General features: G+C 39.4%; 1 protein-coding gene across 3 annotated transcripts in view; it reads right to left on the bottom strand.

Moving 5' to 3' along the window:
- The window catches only part of micu2 (mitochondrial calcium uptake 2), a 91645-nt gene extending 74538 nt beyond the window's left edge, over window positions 1-17107 (bottom strand). Inside the window, exon 1 of one of the 3 annotated variants that reach the window (XM_061241833.1) lies at window positions 16870-17107. In XM_061241833.1, coding sequence (XP_061097817.1) covers window positions 16870-17064 — 195 coding nt within the window. In that variant the 5' untranslated portion in view covers window positions 17065-17107. The remainder of the gene's footprint in view (window positions 1-16869) is intronic. The other 2 variants (XM_061241832.1, XM_061241831.1) reach the window with 2 other exon arrangements.
- Window positions 17108-23762: the final 6655 nt, after the last annotated feature.

The following is a 23762-nucleotide window of genomic DNA, read 5'->3' on the forward strand; positions in this document are numbered from 1 at the left end:
CTTCTTTAGTATGAACACTTTACATTAAATTCAACAAAGAAAGTTAAAATTCTAAATCACCTCACCGAATTGCATGCTAAATGCCTCATACAAGAAACTCACCTAACAGACTCTGAGCATCAGAAGTTAAAATCCTCACAATTCATTCAAGTTCTCATCTACCTACAACCCCAAGAAAAGAGGCGTATCTATTCTAATAAACAAAAGAATACTATGAATCCATAATGCTACAATTACTAATCCTGAAGGAAGATATGTTATCATCAATGCCTCCATTAATAGCAACAGTATCATCATTGCAAACGTATATGGCCCCAATGTTGATTATCCTACTTTCTTCAATACATTTTTCTCTTCACTAAATTATATTTCAAATTCAACAATAATAATCAGAGGCGCCTGCAACACCGTCATCAACCCTGCTTTAGACAGATCTAGCCACACAGGTAATACTAGAAACTGGCATACCACCAAAACACTGAAATAGTACATGAGTGATTTTGGTCTTGGCGATAGTTGGCTATTAAAAAACCCCATCAGAGAGAATACATATATTTCTCTCCAGTTCATGAATCATTCTCTCGCATTGACTTTTTCCTCACAAGTAACTCAATCATATCTGATATTTCAGACTATAAAATCCACCCCATCATATTCAGTGACCATGCCCGTCTCCTTCTTCAATCTAAACACTAAGCAATTCAAACTACCCATGACTAGATGGCGTTTCAATATCTTGCTGCTTAAAGATGCTGATTTTAACACCTTCTTCACGAAAGAACGGGCATCCTTCTTGGAAATCTTCTTAATCAAGTGGAAACTGCTAAAGTAGTGCTGAGAGGAAAAATAATTTCATACTCTTCACATAAGAAAAAAAAAGAACTTCAGCGAGAAATCTTTTTTTCAACAAAAACTCAAAGAATTGAACAAAGAATTGAATGGCATATATGCTTGTAATCCCACAGAGGAAATACATAATGAATTAGCGGCAACCACTTCTCAACTAAACAATATCATAAACAAACCCAAGACCCAGTTCCTAATACAAAGACTTAGACATGACAATTTTGAACACAATTACAAATCAAGTAAATATCTGGCAAACCAACTCAAGCGAAATAAAGACAAATCTCTCATCTCAGTCATAAAGAACTCAGCAGGGGAACCCGTGAGCACACCCACTGCGATTAACAATACAATCCGGGAATTTTACAGCAAATTATATACCTCGAATCACAAACAAAATTTAGTAGACCTAACCCCACTCCTTTCTTAACCGTGTAGGCCTACCTCATCTTAATGAAAAACTAGCAATTGAACTAGATGCACCCCTAACACTGGATGAATTCTATAAAGCACTTAACCAGATGCCTAACAATAAAGCACCAGGACCTGGTGGTTTCCCCGCTGAGTTCTTTAAGCACTCTCACCACTCTTCTTCAGACAGTTGACATCAAACAAAACTAAAAAATACCACCGGACATCAACACAGCCCTCCTCTCAGTACTACTGAAGCCTGATAAAGACCCAACCCTGTGTTCCAGCTACTGCCCCCTATCGCTCATCAACACCGATCTCAAAATTATCAGTAAAGCACTAGCCACCCGAATTGAAATGGTTACCCCATCACTAATCCATCCAGATCAAACCGGATTTATCAAAGGAAGACACTCTTCAAACAATATGCATAGACTTCAATTTAATTCATACATCAAATCAAAACTAAAACAATAATCACTTCACTAGATGCAGAAAAGGCGTTTGATAGAGTAAATTGGACATTCCTGTTTAAAACACTCAACAAATTTGGCTTTGAAGAATCGTTTATTCACTGGATAAAAATATTATATAATTCACCAATGGCCAGTTTCTACTAAGGACTAACATCACAGAGTTTCACACTGCACAGAGGGACCAGGCAAGGATTCCCACTCTCACCAGCTTTATGTGCCTTGTTCATTGAACCACTAGCCACTGAAAAACGTCAAAACGATAAAATAAAGGGAATCCATACCCCCTCTACACACCACAAAATCAGCCTTTACGCAGACTACATATTCCTCAACCTACAAGATCCATCAAACTCCCTGCATGAGGTCATGAGTCTCATTAATTAATTCTCTCAAATATCCGACTATGCTATAAATTGGACAAAATCAACTATTTTACCCATAAATAGTGCCAACTGGAATGCTACATCTCAGAACTCACCCCTCACCTCCACTAGCAATATTAAATATCTGGGTATAAATATTTCCACCAAGCTGTCAGAGTTGTTCCTCCTTAATTTCATTCCATTAATAAATACAATTGAAGATGATTTAAACCGTTGGACAAACTTACCACTATCTCTAATTGGCAAAATGACCATTCTACCAAAAATGAACTAGGCTACCTCTTCAGAATGATTCCAACCCTGCCCACCACAAAATGGTTTAATTAATTAAACTCCATCACAACTAAATTCTATTGCAAAAATAAAACGCCCCGGATCAAACTTTCTACCTTACAGAAACTCAAAACTCAAGGAGGACTGGAAGCCCCAAACTTTTATCAATACTATTTGGCAAACCAGCTAAACACAAACTGGATTTATCCCAACCAACAGGACAACCTATGGATAGAAATAGAACAATAAGAATGTAAAGACATTTCCATCTCCGATCTACCATTCCTCAGTCCTTCTATAAAACGCAACAACTGCTTCAAAAACACTGCTATTTCAACAACTCTGATTGCCTGGTGGAAAATTAACAAAATCTTTAAATTCACAATGACCCCATGCAAATACACACCAATATGGCACAATCCTGCTTAACAAAACACCACTTTCCTTCACCTCATGGAAACAAAAAGGTATCACACATCTTCAACACATCTTTCAGGATGGCACCTTCATCACCTTCCAGGATTTGGTCCATAAGTACAATATTGGGAAACAGCAATACCCCCAGTACTTTCAATTAAAATCTGTTTTAAAACGTAAAATTAAAATAATGAACAACTACTTACAGCCACCTCCACTAATGGATGAAATTAATAAAATAATCAACTCCAAATTATACAAACTAATATCAACCACAGACCTAACAATATCCCACACCCCATCCAAGCCTGGGAAAAAGACTGATCACTCTGCTACAATTCAGACTTCTGGACTCTGTAGGAACACCTTCACGATGACCACCAATACTAAACTGCAACAAATACAATATAAGGTAATTTACAAAACTCATAACACCCACCAAAAGATATATAAAATGGGACATTTGCACTCACTGCTCTTTGAACACCCCAGATAATTACTTCCACTCGACCAGGCTCCGCCCACCAACTCACCATTTCTGGAACAAGTCACAGACCAAATATCTCTCATTATGAGCTGTAGCATTCCACTCTGTCTACTAGGAGACCTCTCAACAATCAACCCACCAAATCAAAATACCAAACCTATACTCATTGCCCTAGCTATCGCCAAAAAAGGAAAAATAAATGAATAAATAAATAGATAAATAAAACAAATGAAAAATAAAAAAGAAGTTCAATATTGCACAAAGTGCATTAAACGTCAGTGATAGAACTGATCCAAAACATTAGTCTGGAAAGCTAATTTGTAATGAGAAATAGTTTGGCTCTACCCGGCTAGAATGTTAGCCGCATGGCTATAGACTGCAGCAATATTACTTATAAAAATGAACACAAATAACATACATAAATGTATGCTCTACAACATGTAACAGCATACATTTATGTATGTTGTGTGTGTTAATATTTTAAAGTTAGAATGACATTTTGTTATTTTTAATAAAATTATGGAAAAAAGTTTTTTTGCGATTTTATCCGATTAATTGATTAATTGGTAGAAATAATCGACAGACTAATCGATTATCAAAATAGTCGTTAGTTGCAGCCTTGTATAAGACATTTCTTTAACAACAAGGAAACCATTTAATGTAACGTTCTTATCAAGTGTGGCAAAAACCACTTTGACTGATGACTTCTGGATTATTACCAAAATTTCAGCATTCTGGAATACACTTCAAGTAGTAGATGGTAAATGCAAAGTCTCATATGGAATCACAAACGTCAATATGGAATGATCTCCAGATACCTATTCATAAGAAAACAGTTTGTTTTGAAGCTAAAACGAGATCTCAATTCAACTAATAATTCTACAGTTGTAGTTGGCTAATAATGTTATATTAATGGGAGTGTTTTCAGTGCAAAGAATAAAATTGTACATTACGATGGATGCATGTTGCACTTTATTGAACATGTAGCCTAAATACCTTTTAAATTATATTTCCCCAAAATGATATCCACTGGCAAATAATTATGGGGATAAATGGGTAGGAGTCAATATATATAGGAGTTATTATGGTGATAAGTAAGGCCAAACTATGGCAGTGATTCAATGTATAGTTCTGCTTAATCAAAGACGGCGCCGTCCCTGGAGCTTCCTGGTGATGTTTAACCATAGTTCTTTCTTTGTTTTGTTGGACACCATAGTCCTAAACCTGGAAAACAATGTTTCTTTATTCAGCACCACCTCCTCAAACAATATCTCCATTTATTTTGCTGTGAAACTGGGGGACCGCTTCTTCCTTTGTTTTTTTACCGCCATAGCTTATGTTGTTTTCGTGTTACTGCGTTTTGCATGTTGCTGCGCTTTTATTGAAAACGTCAGCCAATCAGAGAGAATTGTGAATTACACCAGTAATTAGGAGTATGAACGGTTAAACGTTTAACTGGTTAACCAAAACTGATTTGTAAACGGTTACAAAAAATGTATAACCAATAAACAATATTTTTTTCTGAAGGTGAAATTGTAAGCTCAGTTTAAAATAAATGCACGTTCATCACCAGGCGTACTATTGCGGTTCTAAACTAGCAATCGGCTTGCTTCAGTAGTTTGAGCAATCTAGGCTGCGTTTCCCGATAACGGTGTCTCGCGTTTTACGAAGACTGGAAAAATTGTTTACTTTTCTAGGCGTGTTTCCCGAACTATCCCTCAGGTGGTTGCTTAAGGGATAGCTTCTACGTGTGATGTTACAAAGGCCCATCAACCTTCCTAAGATTGATTATTCACCCCATGCAGTGACTGCTTGACTGCGTTATGAGAGAAATTAGTGCTCTTTATGAATAAAACACTGCAGGAATACTTGCATTAATCACAACTGGTGGGCCAAACATTTCGCCAAATTATACGGTTTGGGATATCTGATTGTGGTATCACACCTTGTCCCGCTACGCCACCTAGCAATAACAAGCAAAATGCACCAACACAAAAACATAAGCTATGGCAAAAAAAATTTGCATTTGCAGCTTCACAGCAAATGAAATGGAGATATTGTTAGGAGTGGTGTGGAAATTATATTCCAGTTTTAGGACTATGGTGTCCAACAAAACAAAGAAAGAACTATGGTTAAACATCGCTCCAGGAAATTGTTGGTTTCGTAATGTACAATTTTATTCTTTGCATGAAAACAGTCCCATTAATGTGGTATTTTAGTAATATTATTAGCCAACTACAACTGTATAATTATTAGTGTACATACTGCTTAACAGATTGAGATGTAACTAAGAGCAACAGCTGATTTCACAGGCTTGCAGCAGTAACGGTGGTGACCACTAACGGAGTGAGCTGACAACATTGAGAACGTATAGCTAAGAGTGGTCAACCTTACGACAATACCGCTGACAGAAGGTATACTTAGCTAAGAATGTTTCAGAAAACACGCTGAAACGTTAAGGTAGAATTTAAGGTATAACTTACAACCGAAGTTTTGAATTCTATTAATGAGTTCCCACCAGCGATAAATACAGTATACTATTTATATCTTCCTGAAATGCTAAGAGACTGCGTCTTATTGGGGAAACTCGGCCCAGGATATTAAAAGACAGCAAATCACGGAAATGTAGACCGAATAAAGCAGGACTAGTAAATATGGTGGCAGAATATCTTAAAGTAAATGCATTTGGGAATAGAATATAATCCTGTTAGGATTACAGCCATCAGAATATGATAAAAAAATACAGAAGTAGTTAAAACATTTCTAACTCTTGCTGAAAGAATAATACTGAGGAACTGGAAAGAAGAGGAATCTCCATCATCTGAGTGGATGAACAGTCAATTGAGCTAATATAAAAGGCAAAGGTAAAGAACATGAAAAAATATGGGATAACTTCGAATCCATGTTATGCAATAAAATGTAAATGGATTCATTCTATAATGACTCACTTTTATATTTCATTTTTCTTTATATCTAGGAATGTGGATACTAATAATAACAGGAGGGAATAAATGAACAGAAATTACTCTTGGGGATTATAAATTAAGGTAAATAATGAATCTGTCAAACTGATACTGTGCCTAAGTGTACAACATTTTCTATCGTGAATGATTTTTTGTTCAATTTTGATTATTACTTATTATTATAAATTATAAAGAAATTTCTTCTTTTGTTGACTGTCGAGATGTAGCGACGTCGGCAGCACATTAGCGGAGCCCTCAGACCCCACCAATAAATCATACAAATTCATTAACACCCCATAATTTCCCCCAACATTTTTGTCCCCTGTTGAAATTTACCACTGTAGTTTTTTGAGATTGGTAATTTCATTCAAGATGAATGCACTTTGCACAATGTGGTGACGGTTGTCTCAATGCCAAACAAAATAAACTAATGGAGACTGCGGAATCGAGTGGAAGATCTCGAGAATAGGAGTTGGCACAACAATGTAAGGCTGATTGGACTAATGATTTATTGTGTACAGAGAATCCTGTTCAAGGAGCTCAACATCGATCCGGATGGTGATTTCGATATTGAGAGGGCACACTGCTCTCTCGCTACCTGACCAAATAATGAACAATGCCCAGGCTGATGTTGGTCAAATTTTCATGTTCATCAGCACGGGAGAAGGTGCTCAAGGCGGCGAGAAAGAAAGGAGGAATTGAATGGGAAGGGTGCAGACTCTCCTTTTTTGAATGCTGTTATTAAATACAGCCATTTAAAACCGCCTAGGCGGACAGGCTTTACGTGCCACGAAACGAAATTGGGTTAACGGGTTAAAGATTGTGTATGCTGTATTTTTAAGTTTCTTATTTCTTTATTATTTTAAGCTCTTAGTTTGGTTTGTGTTCCAAGTGGTTGCAACCATAGGTTAAACGTTGCTCTGTTCAATTCAGAAATGTTTTATATTTAGACTGATTAACGGTACAGCAGCATACTACTACATCAAGGGATTTAGTATAATTCAGCTTGACAGACAGTGGGTTTTTTGTTGATAATCCTATGATGCGATTGACAAAGGAGCATGTTGTCCCCCCAAAAGACAAAGGATAGTAATAGTTATATTAAGTTAATGTCATGGAATGTTAACGCCTGCAGAACGGCAATGAAAAAAAAAATTCTTAAAGACAAACAGAAGGATATTGAATTTATCCAGGAAACGCTTATGAATGAGAATGAAGCTGTTAAATTCAAAAGGGAATGGGTGGGACATGTCTTCCACAGTTCATTTTCCAGGAAACTAAATGGGGTAATAATTCTAAAACAAGAAATTGTGTTTTATAATGCTAAAGGAATTTAGGGATCTTTATTCATCTCCTGGGATTTTCACACACACACACACACACACACACACACACACACACACACACACACACACACACACACACACACACACACACACACACACACACACACACACACACACACACACACACACACACACACTAGGGTTTGCAAAGATTGGTGCAAAAATAAATAAATAAATAAATACATTTAAAAAATTGTTTTGCTGCAGACAGAATTGCATTGTTAAAGAAGTCAGAGGAGAATGGCCAGACTGGTCAAAGCTGGCAGGAAGGTGACAGTAATGCAAATAAGCACATTGAAACAGTGGTATGCAGAAGGGCATCTCTGAACACACAACGCATCATAACTCCAAGTGGCTAGGGTACAGCAGTAGAAGTCTAAAGGTTTAATAAATACCTAACAAAGTGCTCACTGAGTGTATATGCTCCTAACAAAGAAGACCCAGCCTTCTTTCATAAGGTGAACAATGTATTAGGGAACATGGAGGGGCAAATAATATTGGCAGGGGATCTAAACCAAGTGATGGCATTCTGTAAACAAATTTAAGCCGTCACCGGTGCCAAGGGATAGGGCTGCCATTCACACATTAACAGAAGATATAGGTCTTGTGGATATATGGCGACTGGTAAATCCATGTGAAAAGGAACATAAATGCGCATCTCAAAAAATTAGAATATCATGGAAAAGTTCAAAAAGTGAAACTTTCATATATTCCAGATTCATTACACAAATTTAAATATTTCAAGCCATTTTTGTTTTAATCTTGATGATTACGGCTTACAGCTCCAGCATCCAATATATTAGAAAATTAAATAACACCAATCAAAAAAAGGATTTATAATATAGAAATGTTGACCTTCTGGAAAGTATGTTAATTTATACACTCAATACTTGGTCGGGCAATCGTGGGGAAGACTGCTGACTTGACAGTTGTCCAGAAGACACTCATTGACATCCTCTACAAGGATATTAAGCCACAGAAGGTCATTGCTGAAAGGGCTGGCTGTTCGCAGAGTGCTGTATCAAAGCATATTCATGGGAAGTTGACTGGAAGGGAAAAGACTGGTCAGACAAGGTGCACAAGCAACAGGGATGACCGCAGCCTTGAGAGGATTGTCAAGCAAAGCCGATTCAAGAACTTTGGGGAGCTTCAAAAGGAGTGGACTGAGGTTGGAGTCAGTGCATCAAGAGCCACCACGCACAGACGTGTCCAGGAAATGAGCTACAAGTGTTGCATTCCTAGTGTCAAGCCACTGCTGAACCAGAGACAATGTCAGAAGCGTCTTACCTGGGCTAAGGAGAAAAATAACTAGACCTTTGATCAGTGGTCCAAAGTCCTCTTTTCAGATGATTGATTTGGAAATCAAGGTGCCAGAGTCTGGAGAAAGAGTGGAGAGGCGCAGAATCCAAGTTTCTTGAAGTCCAGTGTGAAGTTTCCAGTCAGTGAATCTGCTGGTGTTGGTCCACAGTGGTCCACAGTGTTTTATCAAGTCCAGAGTCAACTCAGCCATCAACCAGGAGAGCACTTCATGCTTGTCTGCTGACAAGCTTTATGGAGATGCTGATTTCCTTTTCCAGCAGGACTTGGCACCTGCCCACAGTTCCAAAACTACTAGTAACTGGTTTGCCGACCATGGTATTTACTGTGCTTGATTGGCCAGCCAACTCGCCTGACCTGAACCCCAAAGAGAATCTATGGGCATTGTCAAGAGAGAGATGAGACACTAAACCTAACAATACAGATGAGCTGAAGGCCGCTATCAAAGCAACCTGGGCTTCCATAATACCTCAGCAGTGCCGCAGGCTGATTGCCTCCATGCCACGCCACATTGATGCAGTAATTTGTGCAAAAGGAGCCCTGATCAAGTATTGAGTGCATAAATTAACATACTTCTCATAAGAACAACATTTCTGTATTATAAATCCTTTTTTTGATTGGTCTTATGTAATATTCTAATATTTAGAGATACTGGATTTTTGGATCATCAAGATTAAAACAAAAAAAAGGCTTGAAATATTTCACTTTATGTGTAATGAATCTAGAATATATGAAAGTTTCACTTTTTTAAGTAAATTACGGAAATAACTTTTCCCCAATATTCAGATTTTTTTGATGCACCTGTACATTGTATTCCTATTGTCACAACTCAAGCACATTATTACGTATTTATTACTTATTATTTTTTAGATTTCTACTGCTGTAGCGTTATGATGCGTTGTGTGTTTAGAGATTCCCTTCTGCATACCACTGTTGTAATATGTGTTTATTTGCATTACTGTCACCTTCCTGCCAGCTTTGACCAGTCTGGCCACTCTCCTCTGACCTCTTTAACAATGCAATTCTGTCTGCAGAACTGCTGCTCACTGGATTTGTGCTCACAAGTATGCGTAAAAATCCCAGCAGATCAGCAGCTTCTGAGATACTAAAACCACCCTGTCTGCCACCAACAATCATACCATAGTCAAAGTCACTGAGACCACATTTTTCCCCCCATTCTGATGGTTGAACATTAACTTAAACTCCTGACCTCTAGCTACACGACTGTGCATTGCACTGCTGCCACACAATTGGCTGATTAGATAATCACATTAATAAGTAGGTGTAATAAAGTAAAAATGTTCCTAATAAAGTGCTTGGTGACTGTATAAGCTTGTTAGATTAGATTACTTCAATGCCTTGCAAACATATGTTCAAATTCCTCTCTGAAAGGGCTCCAGCTAATTAAAAATGCAGCAGCTCGTATTCTTACTAGAACAAGGAGATTTGAGCCCTTAGCCCAGTGGTTCACTTCACTGGTTTCCTGTTAAAAGCCATACATGGGCTTGCCCCTCTGTATTTAAATGATTTACTTCATCCAAATACTCCCTTACGAATGCTCCGTTCGCAGGGTGCAGGCCTCATTGTTATTCATAGAATAGCTAAAAACACCATAGGTGGCAGAGCCGTTTCTTATCATGCTCCTCTTCAGTGGAACAGTGGAATTGCCTACTCATGTTCAAGGTGCAGACACGATCACCTTATTTAAAGCTAGGCTAAAAACGTATCTTTTTAGTCTGTCCTATAGTTGAGGGGCAGGAGTGGCATAAGTAATAGTCTCTGGTGGACATAGCAGTCACTGGATCATTATTGGTAGTACTGTGTTGAGCTGAACCAGTCATGGTCTGGTGGTGGCTGTATCAAGCCTGCCCTCATGGCTGTGTTGAGCAGTGCCTCTGTTTCCCTTAGCTATGCTCCCATAGCCTTATTCCGCCAGGGTTTTCCTTATTGCATGCAGGCACCTCTCTCTCCTGCTGTGATGGACCAATTACTGTCAGAACCCCCGTCTGAACCCCCTAACAATGATACTTTCCTCTTCTGCCCGGAGCTCAAGCCCAACTTTTCCTGAGACCACCTCCTGGCCCAGAGCTCCAGCCCAAGACCAAACCACCCTCCTGCCACTGCTGATTCAGCTGTAGCACCAAGGCTGTCCCCTTGCCTGGCAGTGCCACCCATTGGTGTTCCTGTCATCCCTCTCCCTCATCTCTGCTTGGACCTAATTGATTCGAATTGGACATTTATGTACTTTCACTCATCTGTTTGTATTTAAAACCATTTTTTCCAACAAACCGGTGTCAACCAGCGGCAGATGGGTTCCCCGACTGAGTCAGGTTCTGCTCAAGGCTTCTTCCTGTTAGCCAGGGAGTTTTCCTTGCCAATGTTGCCCTAGGTGTACTCTTGGGGTTTCTCCGGTTTCTCTGTAAAGCCTCTTTGTGACAACGGCCCTTTGTTAAAAGCACTATACAAATAAAAATGAATTGATTGATAGGAGTGAAAATCATTGCACAAACATCAAAACAGAAAAAGAAGAGTATGGGCAAGAATAAGAAATTAGAATTGGAAATCTGTGCAATGGAAAAGGACTTAGCAATATTCTGATACCTTATGAAACGAAAATACATAAACTTAAATTCCAACGACATGAATTATATAATAGAAAAGCAGAATATGCATTGTTTCGACTGAAACTTTTTTTATGAAGCGGGTGAGAAAACAGGTAAGCTCCTTGCTTGACAGTAAAAACAACAGAATGCTTCTGGGGTTATTCCAGCAATAAGGAAGGGTAATGACTTAGTCTCTTCATCAAAGGAAATATATGAGGCCTTTCAAAATGTTTACAAAAATGTGTACACATCATCCTTTAATTCTAATCATGAAAAGTTGAAATAATTATTTGCAAGTATAGATCCATCTCATTTATCCTCAGAACAAGCCGATTCTCTGGAAACCAGAATAACGCCAGACAAGTACTATAAGAAATAGTGAAATTATTGCCCCAATTCGAACACAAGTGTATTCAGAGGTGTTTGAGATTGGATCCCTAGCTAGCACATTTGATGAGACGCTGATATCATTGAAACCCAAAAAAGAACAGTGATCCAACAGAACCCGCCAATTTTAGACCCGTCAGCCTCAATAATGTAGACTGCAAGATCTTAACCGAAATCTTCGCAATGCATTTGGAGAGGGTTTTGCCTAGTATTATACATACTAATCAGGTAGGCTTCATAAGGAACAGATCCTCTGCTGAAAATGTGAGAAGACTACTGCACCATATGTGATCAAATTCCTCAGGTAGTGCTCCAAGCCTTCTCTTGACACGGAGAAGGCTTTTGATAGGGTCAAGTGAAGCTATTTTAATTTCCTGTTCTGTCAAGATGTGGGTTTGGCTCTAGCTTTAATACATGGATAAAGAAATTATATACAAACCCCAAGGTCGGCAGTCATAACAAATGGCCTTATTTCACTCTATTTTTCCATCTTTAGAGGGTCACGACAAGGGGGGCTGTCTCTTTTTACTGTTGCTGTGGAACCTCTGGCCATAGCTATAAGAGCAAATTCATTTGTGACCCTCACAATTCTTTACCATCATTAATGAATACCATTCAATCGTATTCAAACTTAACAGGTTAGAAAGTAAATTGGGAGTAAATCAGAGGCCTTGCCAATCTCTAAAGTATGCCATTAAAACATCGATTAAAATGTAGATTAAATGATAGTATTGAATAAAAAAATTTTTTTGGGATAAATGGTTAAAAATGTAACTTTATGGGGGAAAATCAACGTGGTACAAATGATTCATTCATTCATTCATTATCCTAACCCACCTATCCTGAACAGGGTCGCAGGGGGGCTGGAGCCTATCCCAGCATACATTGGGCGAAAGGCAGGAATACACCCTGGACAGGTCGCCAGTCCATCACAGGGCACACACACCATTCACTCACACATGGGCAATTTAGACTCTCCAATCAGCCTAACCTGCATGTCTTTGGACTGTGGGAGGAAACCGGAGTACCCAGTGGAAACCCACGCGAACACAGGGAGAACATGCAAACTCCACGCAGAGAGGCCCCGGCCGACCGGGATTCGAACCCAGGTCCTCCTTGCTGTGAGGCTGGTACAAATGGTTAAAGCCTAGAATTAAAATGAGTAAAATATATACCAAGAGACAGGGGTGGCCTTATTTTACCAGATGTGAGGCTGTATAACTCATCTTTTCAAACGACTAAATTAGCTAAACTTTGGAAGAGAGATGATGTTGGGCTGGAATGGATAACTATAGAGCAGAGCTTGGCTTCACCATTTTGCCCTATTGATGCTCTTTCACATCATCCAGAGGACCAGTTGAGTTGATCAAACCCTGTTCTTCCTCACTCCAGAGAGGTCTGGAAGAGAATACATAAAATGTCACATTTTAAACAATCCTATGCGTCACTCTGACATAGCCCAGAAATAAAAACAGGGAAGGGTATATTGGAAGCAAAGGCAAGCTAACAGGCTACATACTATTCTGGATGTATACAGCCTGCGTGTTTTTATATCCTACCCGGAATTAATGGAAAAATACAAATTACCAGGGATGCAACATTTCCGGAGATATTTACAAATTAGGAATTGTATTGGCACTAAATCTCTAATCAGTGACAATGACAATCCCTAATTGGATTACTTTAACACACCCTGTCAGAAGGCATCACCTCTAACCAATTACTCAGTGGCACATGTGACAATATAAAAATAATATGGCTGATCTGAACTGTATAATTGATGTAAATTGGCTGCGAATGAAACACTGGTAGAAATATCAGAGGCAAAGACTATTCATTATAATACATGTTGGAAATGGAAGAATGAAGTTGGCACCTTTTTACATTTGACCTGGGAATGCACCTTGGGGTCCAACCCTTCTGATGTGAAGTCTTAGAATTTTTGTGGGATGGCTGGGGCAGGAATTACTGCTGTTGCCACAGCAATGCCTCCTTGGAGATCAAACAGGATAATAAATGGCAAAAAGATTTTTTGGTATTGTTACAGCAGCAAGAGTGATACTGTGGAATTGGAAATCCCCCAAGAGTTGAGGGAATGGATGGATCTTATAGTGGAGGTGGCATCCTATGAAAAGAATTATGTTTGCAAATAAAGTTCTAATTATTATTAACTCACAGATGCAGATTAAGGCGAGTCCTAGGCTAATTTCAAGGCTTAATCTGTATCCATGTAACAGGTCTTATATTACAGGCCCATGGTAACATTGTCACATTAGTCACAAAGAGTTCTTTAAAAAATAGATTGTTTGTTTATTTATGATAATTCAATGAACAGCCACACCAGACCTGAGGTTTTGGCAAAGCCTTTCCCCAGCCAGCTTGAGAAAGGCTTCGCCAAACTGTTGGCTCAGGTGTGGTGTGCCCCTGATAATACGGTTTTTGCAGTTGTCAGACACATGATGTCATATACAAAATGTCATCTCCACTTATGGTTTCTATATCTTCTTGTCTATATCTCCATTCTGTAGACTTGAGACTTCACTCGGACTCAAGCTCACAGACTTGAGACATGACTTGGACTTGCATTTGATTACTTGTGAACATGTCTGACATTAATACAATAACCTGAATTGCTAACTGCGAGTTTCACATTTAAGGGGAAAGCGGCACAAAAGCTAGCTTGTTCTGATCAATATGAACAACATCATTGCTTTGCTGTAACATTCGCCATAAGTCTCATGTTAAAGAGAAGGATACCAGCACTAAAGCTGACCTATTCTGGTCAATAGGCTAGGAACGGTAACATTGCAACACTGCACCAGTCGCAATGGGCTTCTTCAATGAATCCAATAATAAACAATAATAAAAACAATACCACGCGATGTCCCGATAAGGATAGAAAACAAATTGAGAATGTAACCTAATTCATGAATGAAGTACCCCTTTCCACAGTCTCATAGAAAACATGAAGAAAGGGCCAGCTCAAACCACACACAAAATGCAATCTTAAATTTTTGTGATTTTTAGGTTTCATTAAAACAGGACCCTACTTTTTTTATTAAAACGAACACTACTGTAAATGCATTGTAAGCCCACAAGAGGCTGATTGATGGACGCAGGTGCGGTGCCAGCCAGTTTTGCTGAGATCAGTGTGTCTTCAATGTTAGTCATTTGTCGCTTGCCAGTCGTTGCGCTTTGGTGAGTGGTGAATGCAGCACATCTCCACTGCCTGCTGTTGCACTCAAAGTTCAGCCAAATTAAACTTTGATACCTCCAGGTCGCTGACCTTTCAAAGCGCAGCCAATAGCAAGAGAGTGGGTGGTACTGAATTAACCAACTTCGCGAACCCAAGATGGAGGAGAAATGAATTATGTGCGGGAACTAATTCTCCAAGTCATACCAATCGAACTTACGGGAATACTATAATTTAAATAAACAAGAAATTTGCATGGCAAAACATACATTTTCAAGTGGGGCTACCAGGTTTGTAACAAATAAGCACTACTACATTGAGATCTACCAGATTATTACCAGGCAGTGCTAGCTCGCTATGTAACCTATCGATAGCCAGGATAGCATTCTAAACTGCAGTCAGCAGATAAGTGTTTTTGGTTTGTTTAGAACGGTAAACATTTCATGCTCAAAGGCAATTAGAAAAAGTGGAGAAGATGAGAAAACAAGTGGCCAGCTCTCTCCCTGTCCTGGTTCAAGGTGGATCATGTTAATGTTGTGGGCAATGCTGAATTAAATAAAATCACATGTAAATAAGCAGAGACTCTGAAACGAGTAACCAGCTCTCTCCCTGTTCTGGTTCAATGTGGATCATGTTAATGTTGCACGCTGACCATAGCAGCAAGCTGCGCACAAGAACTTGGGTGGAATTTACTGGGCGTCCGCACGCGCAATCTCATAGGAAAAACATTGTATATGCACAATGCATCATGCATCATATCACCAAATATTAATGTTTTTCAACCAACGATAATTAAAATGGACATGGACTTTACGAGGTTAATTATTGAGGTGGAAAAACGAAGAGCTATACGATCCAAGTTTTACCGAGACAAAACACGACGAGAAAGGGCTTTGGAGAACCTAAGTAATTAAACAGGGAATGCGCTCTGAAAAAGAAGTAAGCGTCTGTGCCCTTATGCGTCTGGTAGGTTCAGTTCTGATCAAATCTGCGCGCTCAATAAGCGTCTGTGCGCTTGCGCGTCTGGTGGGTTCGGGGCGTAACTACGCGGACGCACCCACGCGGAAATAACGGCTGCGCAACAACAGTCTATGCAGTGTATGCATGTCTATACAAGCTTCCATTGCAACTCAAGAAATGGCGTTATATACATTTCTGCGCCAAAAATCCGCACGGAAATTCGTGCTTGGTATGAACCGGCTTTTTACGGTGTCGGCAGCGATCTTACGGTCCTCTCACACAGTCTGGAATCAACCAATTTACCAACAGAACCTTTCCAGGAGCTCGAAGTGTATGCAAAGGCACTCCGAATGTGACAAAATTGGTTCGTTCTAATAACAGCCAAAATGTCCCCGCATGATAACGTGAAGGCTCGTTTTCGACATTATATAACTTTCATAGGTTACAACATAAAACATAGGCATTTTTCTATTTCAAGAAACCTATTCCCATGACTTCTTCTCAATGTAAAGACGGGCACTATTTAGGTTGCAAGTAATGGTGTAGCTAACGTTACTTAAAAGACACGTTTAATCCAGATCAGACCGATTAACAGGTTTTTTGTTTTTGTTTTAACATTAAAAAATAGCAGGCTAATTATAGAATGTTTTCAAAACCAAGCTATCGTTAACTGTCGCATAATTACAGTAGCCTAGTCGTAAAGCAATGAAAACTAAAAGACAGAAAATGTGTAGTTAGCAAAGTAAAGTGGAAAACTCTTAAAACGTAGACACATCAGCATTCATTCGTCTTGTTTAGGCTACATACCGGGGTTTCTTCAATGGCATGAACAATGTCGGGAGTACGGATCAAGGAGATTCCGTAGTGGTGATGTGCTAAGGTGCCACCAAATATAAAAGACCCTAGAACACCACGACGAAGTGCTCCACGAGAGAATATTCTACTGTAGAAAACTCGTTGGAAATGTCTTAGGGCAATTGCGACTCTCCCTAAATTAGCCATGATGGATTTGTGGTCGTCTTCTTCTTCTAGGAGTTGTAAAAAATAGTTTGGTGCATTACCGCCACCTACTGAATGTATGACTTTCTTAGTGCTTATGCTGCGTTCCATTCACAGTCGGACGTCGGAATTTCCCAGTTGAAATGTCCAACTTCCGACCTCCAAGCGTTCCAGGTGCACGACGCCCAACGTAAACAAAAAGCATGGCACAACGTGAGAAACTGGTGGTGTTTATGTGGCAAGTGTATAACCACATGAACTGCATTATGCACTGACCAAACGGCAGAATATACCACTCATTAAATGTGCTACCGTATGGCTACATTGGTGGCTAATCTGCAAAAGTCAGCAAATGGTATCATTTCCCAAAGTTAACATGTTTTTTGTCGTTTTTACATTTTCCCAAATAAGTTTCGTGCAGAGAAGATAACTTCCAGAGATCATTTGCCCGAACCAGCTAACTAATAACACTTGCAACCTATTTTGACATGAATTTACTTGCAGAATAAGTTTTACTATGATGTTAAATTAGGCTTTTTAAACAAAGTTGCTGCCATTGTTGTGTGATGTCAGAGAAATGCTTCTCTTGAAGTCGGGGTAGATGGATTTGTAGGAATTCAGACTTTGAGTGACGTTCTATTGCACTTTTTCTTGTAAGCGGTCCGAAAAACTTGACTTCCGAGTTGTTCCGGGTCTGAAATGCAGCATTAGTTTACCTCTTTTTATAAAACGGGCGTGACAAATCTCGCAATCTAATTGGTTAATAGCAGCGATTGACTAACTATACACTGCTGTGAGTTCTAATGCTTCTTTACAGTTCTATTTCAATTATCACTCCGCGGCGAAGCAGTCATTCAAGTCAAAATGAAAACCTGTTACATGCAAGCCGATGCACGTCGATCACCTTGCAACAATGTTGCCTTAAAGCGATCAGGGACACAGAGCAACAGACTGCCTCCGCTTCCACATGTTGTAAATATTAAGTTGAAATGTAATACATCATATACCTGTATGGCAATATGTACCTAATATGGACTCATATCAGAAGCCATATTAATGTGATGATTAATGTAAACAATGTGATTGTTAGCCACAAATGTGAAATCAATATATACACTCATGATTGGTAAAAATGCACTTAGATCCAGATAAATGTGAGAAATAGACATGCATAGACAATATATACCTATATAGATGTGTGAACGTGCATTGTTGTATGAAGGCACATCCACTGTTAGTTAATTTCCACTGTCTGCATGCACTAAACAAAAAGACCACTAGAGGCCCCCCTGATATGGTCCTGTAGGATAGCAAGGATTTGGGGTGTTGGAACTCTTTCAGGGCCCACAGGGGTGGCTGGGACCTGGGGTCCTGCAGGCCCTCGAGGAACACATATTTTTAGAACCACACTGATTTCACAATACTGGCCCAAATGGTGCCAACCAATCAGAATTCACCTATCCTTATCACGTGTAGGAAGTGAGAGCTCTGTTCAGTGAATGAAACATGCCTAATAAACATATTGGCTGTGTGCTTTATCATACAGTCTACGGTAAGGTGAACTGTATGACTGATATGACAGTGTTGGATTAATGTTCACGTCATCCATCAGTGGAACTGGCTAGAGTGTGACGTCACAAACACTACTCCATAACTCAGTGTTTTCCGAATGGCTACTCAAATAACCACGTTTTTAATACTTGGATAATTAGCTTAGATACTTCTGGATGTTAATTCTTTCTAAATCCAGCATATCGATACTGACTGCAGTTTGTATGACATGTGAACAGCATGCAGGAACCTGTAAAGATTTTGCAGATGCATAAAAAAATGAAAAGAGTGTCAGCTTTCTGTAAAAAAGTTTTTTTTTACTTTGTAGGCTGAGTTAAGATCTGATATTGTATTGGTAATCATGTTAAACCAATTTTCTATATTGATATTATTCTCAATGTAATGAATACTCATTATTATATCATATGTACAATTTCTAACATTCATGTGATGACAAAAAAAACATTACTATACATTACTATACATATACTAACATTACTATATACCTACCATATAGCTTTTAAAAGACAAAATTGACAATTTATCAATATATACTGCACACCTTGTACTGCAGTAATTGTATGAAAATTGACAGATCACACAAGTCAGATTATTCATTAAAATGTTTTTTATTAGCTCACTCAAGAGATACAGCTGTGTTCAAATAAATAGCAGTGTGTTAAAAAAAGTGAATAAACTACAAATACTTTTTAATAGCTTTTAGTTCCATATTTCAAATGTAGTGGAAACATTACACATTCAATTCCAAATCAAAGCATTAACAAATTTGATCAGGTCTGCGTTATTCTTTTACTGGAAGCAAAGAAAAGGAATATTAATCTGTAAAAAAAAATGGTAGTGTCGACATTTTTCAACACTTAACTTCACTTTAAATTACTTAACTAATATTTAGTTGCATAACCATTGTTTGTGCATTTAATTGAGTCAACCAACTTCTGGCACCTCGAAACAGGTATTTCAGCCCAGGATGAACAAACTACATTCCACAGTTCCTGTAAATTTTTGGGTTTTGCTTCAGAAACTGCATTTTTAATGTCACCCCACAAGTATTCACCCCTGAATTATTTTTGTCTGGAACCAAGATATTGCTTGCTTACTCGTGTGTTTGCGGTCGTTGTCTTGTTGAAACACCCAACACCGTAGTATGAAAAACATCCCCATACTATGATTTTTGCCCCACCATGCTTCACTGTCTTCACAGTGTTCTGTGGCTTGAATTCAGTACCCAGGGGTCGCCTTATGTACTGTCGATGACCACTAGACCCGAAAAGTACAATTTTACTCTCATCAGTCCACAGAATGTTATGCTATTTCTCTTTGGGCCAATTGATGTGTTCCTTGGCAAATTTTAACCGATTCTGCACATGCCATTTTTTGCTTAGCTTCAAATCAAATCAAACATCTTCTGACTGCAACAGCACTTACAGGTATTTGTAGATCATCTTTGATCTTTCTGGAGCTGATGAATGACTGAATCTTTGCCATTCTCACTATTTTTCGATCCGTTTTAACAGTTGTTGTTAGTTTTCTTTCGGGTTTTTGTTGCCATTTTAAAGCATTTGAGATCATTTTAGCTGAGCATCCTATAATTTGCGGCACTTCTTTATACGTTTTCCCCTCTCCAATCAAGTTTTTAATGAAATGATGTTGTTCCTCTGAACAATGTTTTGAAAGGCCCATTTTCCTTAGCAATTTGCCATGCAGAACCATCACTACTACTAATAACAGTGGCTCATCAGGTTACTGATGTTGTACTGCTATTTTTTTTTAAACATACTGTATATTGCAATTCAGTGCTTCCTCTACAAGCTTTTATTAGCCGGACATTTAGTTTTATCCACTTAAAAGAGGGCCCATCAAGTTATATATATAAGTGTATTTTGTATAAGTCAAGACAGTTATTTGGCAGATGTTCTCATCGAGAGCAAATTTCAAAGCAAAGGTACATACATGCATATGAGACAACATGAACAGTTGGACACAGAAAACATTGAAAACATTACACAACATCTGAAAGTCATAAGAACATATCGCAAGAGTGCATAACACAGTGTTCCAATAAATAATCAAATCAAAATGTATTTGCATAGCACATTTATCAAACAATTAACGCTAATAATGGTAGTGAGGTTGGGAGGGAAAGGTGCTGCCTGAAGAGATAAGTCTTCAGTCTGCGCTTGAAAATGGTCAAAGATGCTAGGTGTATTGAAGTAGTGGAATGGAGGGGTCTGGCTGGTATATAGGTTCTAATGAGTGATTGAATGTATGCAGGGGCTGATCCCTTAACTGCCTGGTATGCAAGCACCAAAGTTTTCAACTCCACAGGCAGCCAGTGGAGGTCGCTGAGCAGGGGGTTGACATGAGAATGTCTGGGGACACAGAATACCAGATAAGCTGTGGAGTTCTGCATCAATTGTAGGGGTCTGACGGCAGATGCTGGAAGGTCAGCCAGCAGAGAATTGCAGTAATCCAGGCGGGACAAGACCATTGCTTGAACGAGGAGCTGAGTGGAGTAGGTGTTTACAGGAAGAACTGCATGCCCGGGTCACCACTGTGATGTTCTTGGTGAAGGAGGTTTCTAGCACTGAGGGTGAGGTCACTGTGGTATCCCCTAGTGAAAAAGAAAACTCAGAGAAGGGAGAGGTTAGAGCAGGGAAGAAGATTTACCAAGTCTTACCAGGCAGTCGATGGCAGGGCAGGAGTTGTCAGCACCAAAATGGATTTGGGAGCAAGAGCCCCGCTGGCACTACGGATTGCCCGACTAAATATTGAGTGCATAAATGAACATACTTTCCAGAACGTCTTATGTAATATTCTAATATTTTGAGATACTGGATTTTTTGTTTTCATGAGCTGTTCAGTTGTTTTCTTACCAGGCAGTCGATGGCAGGGCAGGAGTTGTCAGCACCAAAATGGATTTGGGAGCAAGAGCCCTGCTGGCACTACGGAGAGGGAAAAATCGAGACGGCTGTTAGGGAAGAGAGCAGCAGTTATTAACAGGGACATTGGGGATTGGGGATTGTAAAAGTGGCCCTGCCAGGAGGCATCTATAGCTGCATAGGAACGAGGACAGTAAATGAAAACCCAAGCAGTTATGAGTGAGACATCTGAACCCACTTATCAAGAGCCAATGGTATACTTGGAAAAAAATCAGTATAATGCAAGTAATACGATAGCCAAAATGCGAGCAGTATATCGACTGCCATTCCCTTCCAGGTAGGCCCGTACCAGTGTTTTGAGTGGACGAGGTGATGACAAAGAAGTGTATTCTTCCGAAGTTGAAAAGGAACAATCTGCCTGCAAGCCTGGCTCACTCACCCAATGCTGTCAGGTTGCTGTCGTGTGTCACTCTGAGGTTTATGGCAGTCAGTATAGCAGCGCTACTGAACTCCAGGTCCTGCAGTGTCTGTAGCATCATAAAATTGTGCACATTTTAATATTTACAATTGCGGATACATATACTCTTTGGCCTCAGGACCCACACTCAAAGAATATTCATGACAAATATTTGAATTACACAAGCACAGAAGGCTGTGCTGAAAGCAAACATGGTAGTTAGCAGAGAGGGTTTTTTTTTTTTGGTATACTGAGTGATTAAAACACATTTTCCTTAATTGAATTCATAATTTAATCACCTTCACATGTGAATATCTGCATATATCTGCATGGAATTAAAGGGGGGGGGGATAATAATAATATGCTTTATTTAAACTCGATAGCATCATAGGTCAAGACATTAAAATAAAAGAAAACATTAAAATGACAGCCCTCTTTTCCTGATTGTCAAGTGGAACAGTTGAGTGTCATCAATTGGGTCCATCAGCAATGGAGGCTTCCATGTTTGACTATACAGCTTTTTTGACATTCTACCGGCTCCATTGCAGCCATTGCCATCATCAATAAATCTGAAAGCCAACTGTCGTGTTTTGCTAGCTCACTTTACATAAGCAGTGACGCCCTGGTTCAGTTGTAGCTAGCTAACAAGCTAACTCCATCACTCCAGACAGGGGCTAGCTCACTAGCTAGCTAAATTATAGACTGTGATGACAGAGCCACCCACTTTATAATTTATATGGAGTTCAATAAGAAGAAACAAGCAGAACAACTACATTTCTCATAAAATTCTATTCACTATGGGAATGAACCTCAGTGATTCTGCAACTTTGACGCTGCCATCGAACGTGATGCAATGGCTACAGTGGAGCTGCTGTCATTGATTACAATGGATTCCTTCCCTCAGAGTGCTGCATTTAGCTTCGTCATTTAACCTTAGCGGCGGCACGGATGGTGCAGTGGGTAGCACTGCCGCCTCACAGCAAGGAGGTCCTGGGTTCGAATCCCCGTCGGCCGGGGCCTCTCTGTGCGGAGTTTGCATGTTCTCCCCGTGTCTGCGTGGGTTTCCTCCGGGTACTCCGGTTTCCTCCCACAGTCCAAAGACATGCACGTTAGGCTGATTGGAGAGTCTAAATTGCCCGTAGGTATGAGTGTGTGAGTGAATGGTGTGTGTGCCCTGAGATAGACTGGCGACCTGTCCAGGGTGTATTCCTGCCTTTCGCCCAATGTATGCTGGGATAGGCTCCAGCTCCCCTGCGACCCTGTTCAGGATAAGCGGGTTCAGATAATGGATGGATGGATGGATTTAACCTTAGCGGATGGCTGGCCGTACATAAACCAGTCTCTGCATTCAAGGGTGGAGTATGAGCACCCGTTACCTTCTAGGAAACACAGGCTGAAGATTCAAACCAAACATGTCCAGTGATGTCCCAAAATTAAGTATATACTGAATAAAAATGACTTATTCATGACCTTAATACAGATTTACAACCAATGTACAAGTAAATGTTTTTACTTTTTACAAAGTGAAATATTTCAAGCCTTTTTTTTTTTGTTTTAATCTTGATGATTATGGCGTACAGCTCATGAAAACAAAAAATCCAGTATCTCAAAATATTAGAATATTACATAAGACGTTCTGGAAAGTATGTTCATTTATGCACTCAATATTTAGTCGGGCAATCATGGGGAAGACTGCGGACTTGACAGTTGTCCAGAAGACACTCATTGACACCCTCCACAAGGAGGGTAAGCCACAGAAGGTAATTGTTGAAAGGGCTGGCTGTTCACAGAGC

Source organism: Conger conger, chromosome 5, assembly GCF_963514075.1.
Source record: "Conger conger chromosome 5, fConCon1.1, whole genome shotgun sequence".
Classification (NCBI taxonomy): domain Eukaryota; kingdom Metazoa; phylum Chordata; class Actinopteri; order Anguilliformes; family Congridae; genus Conger; species Conger conger.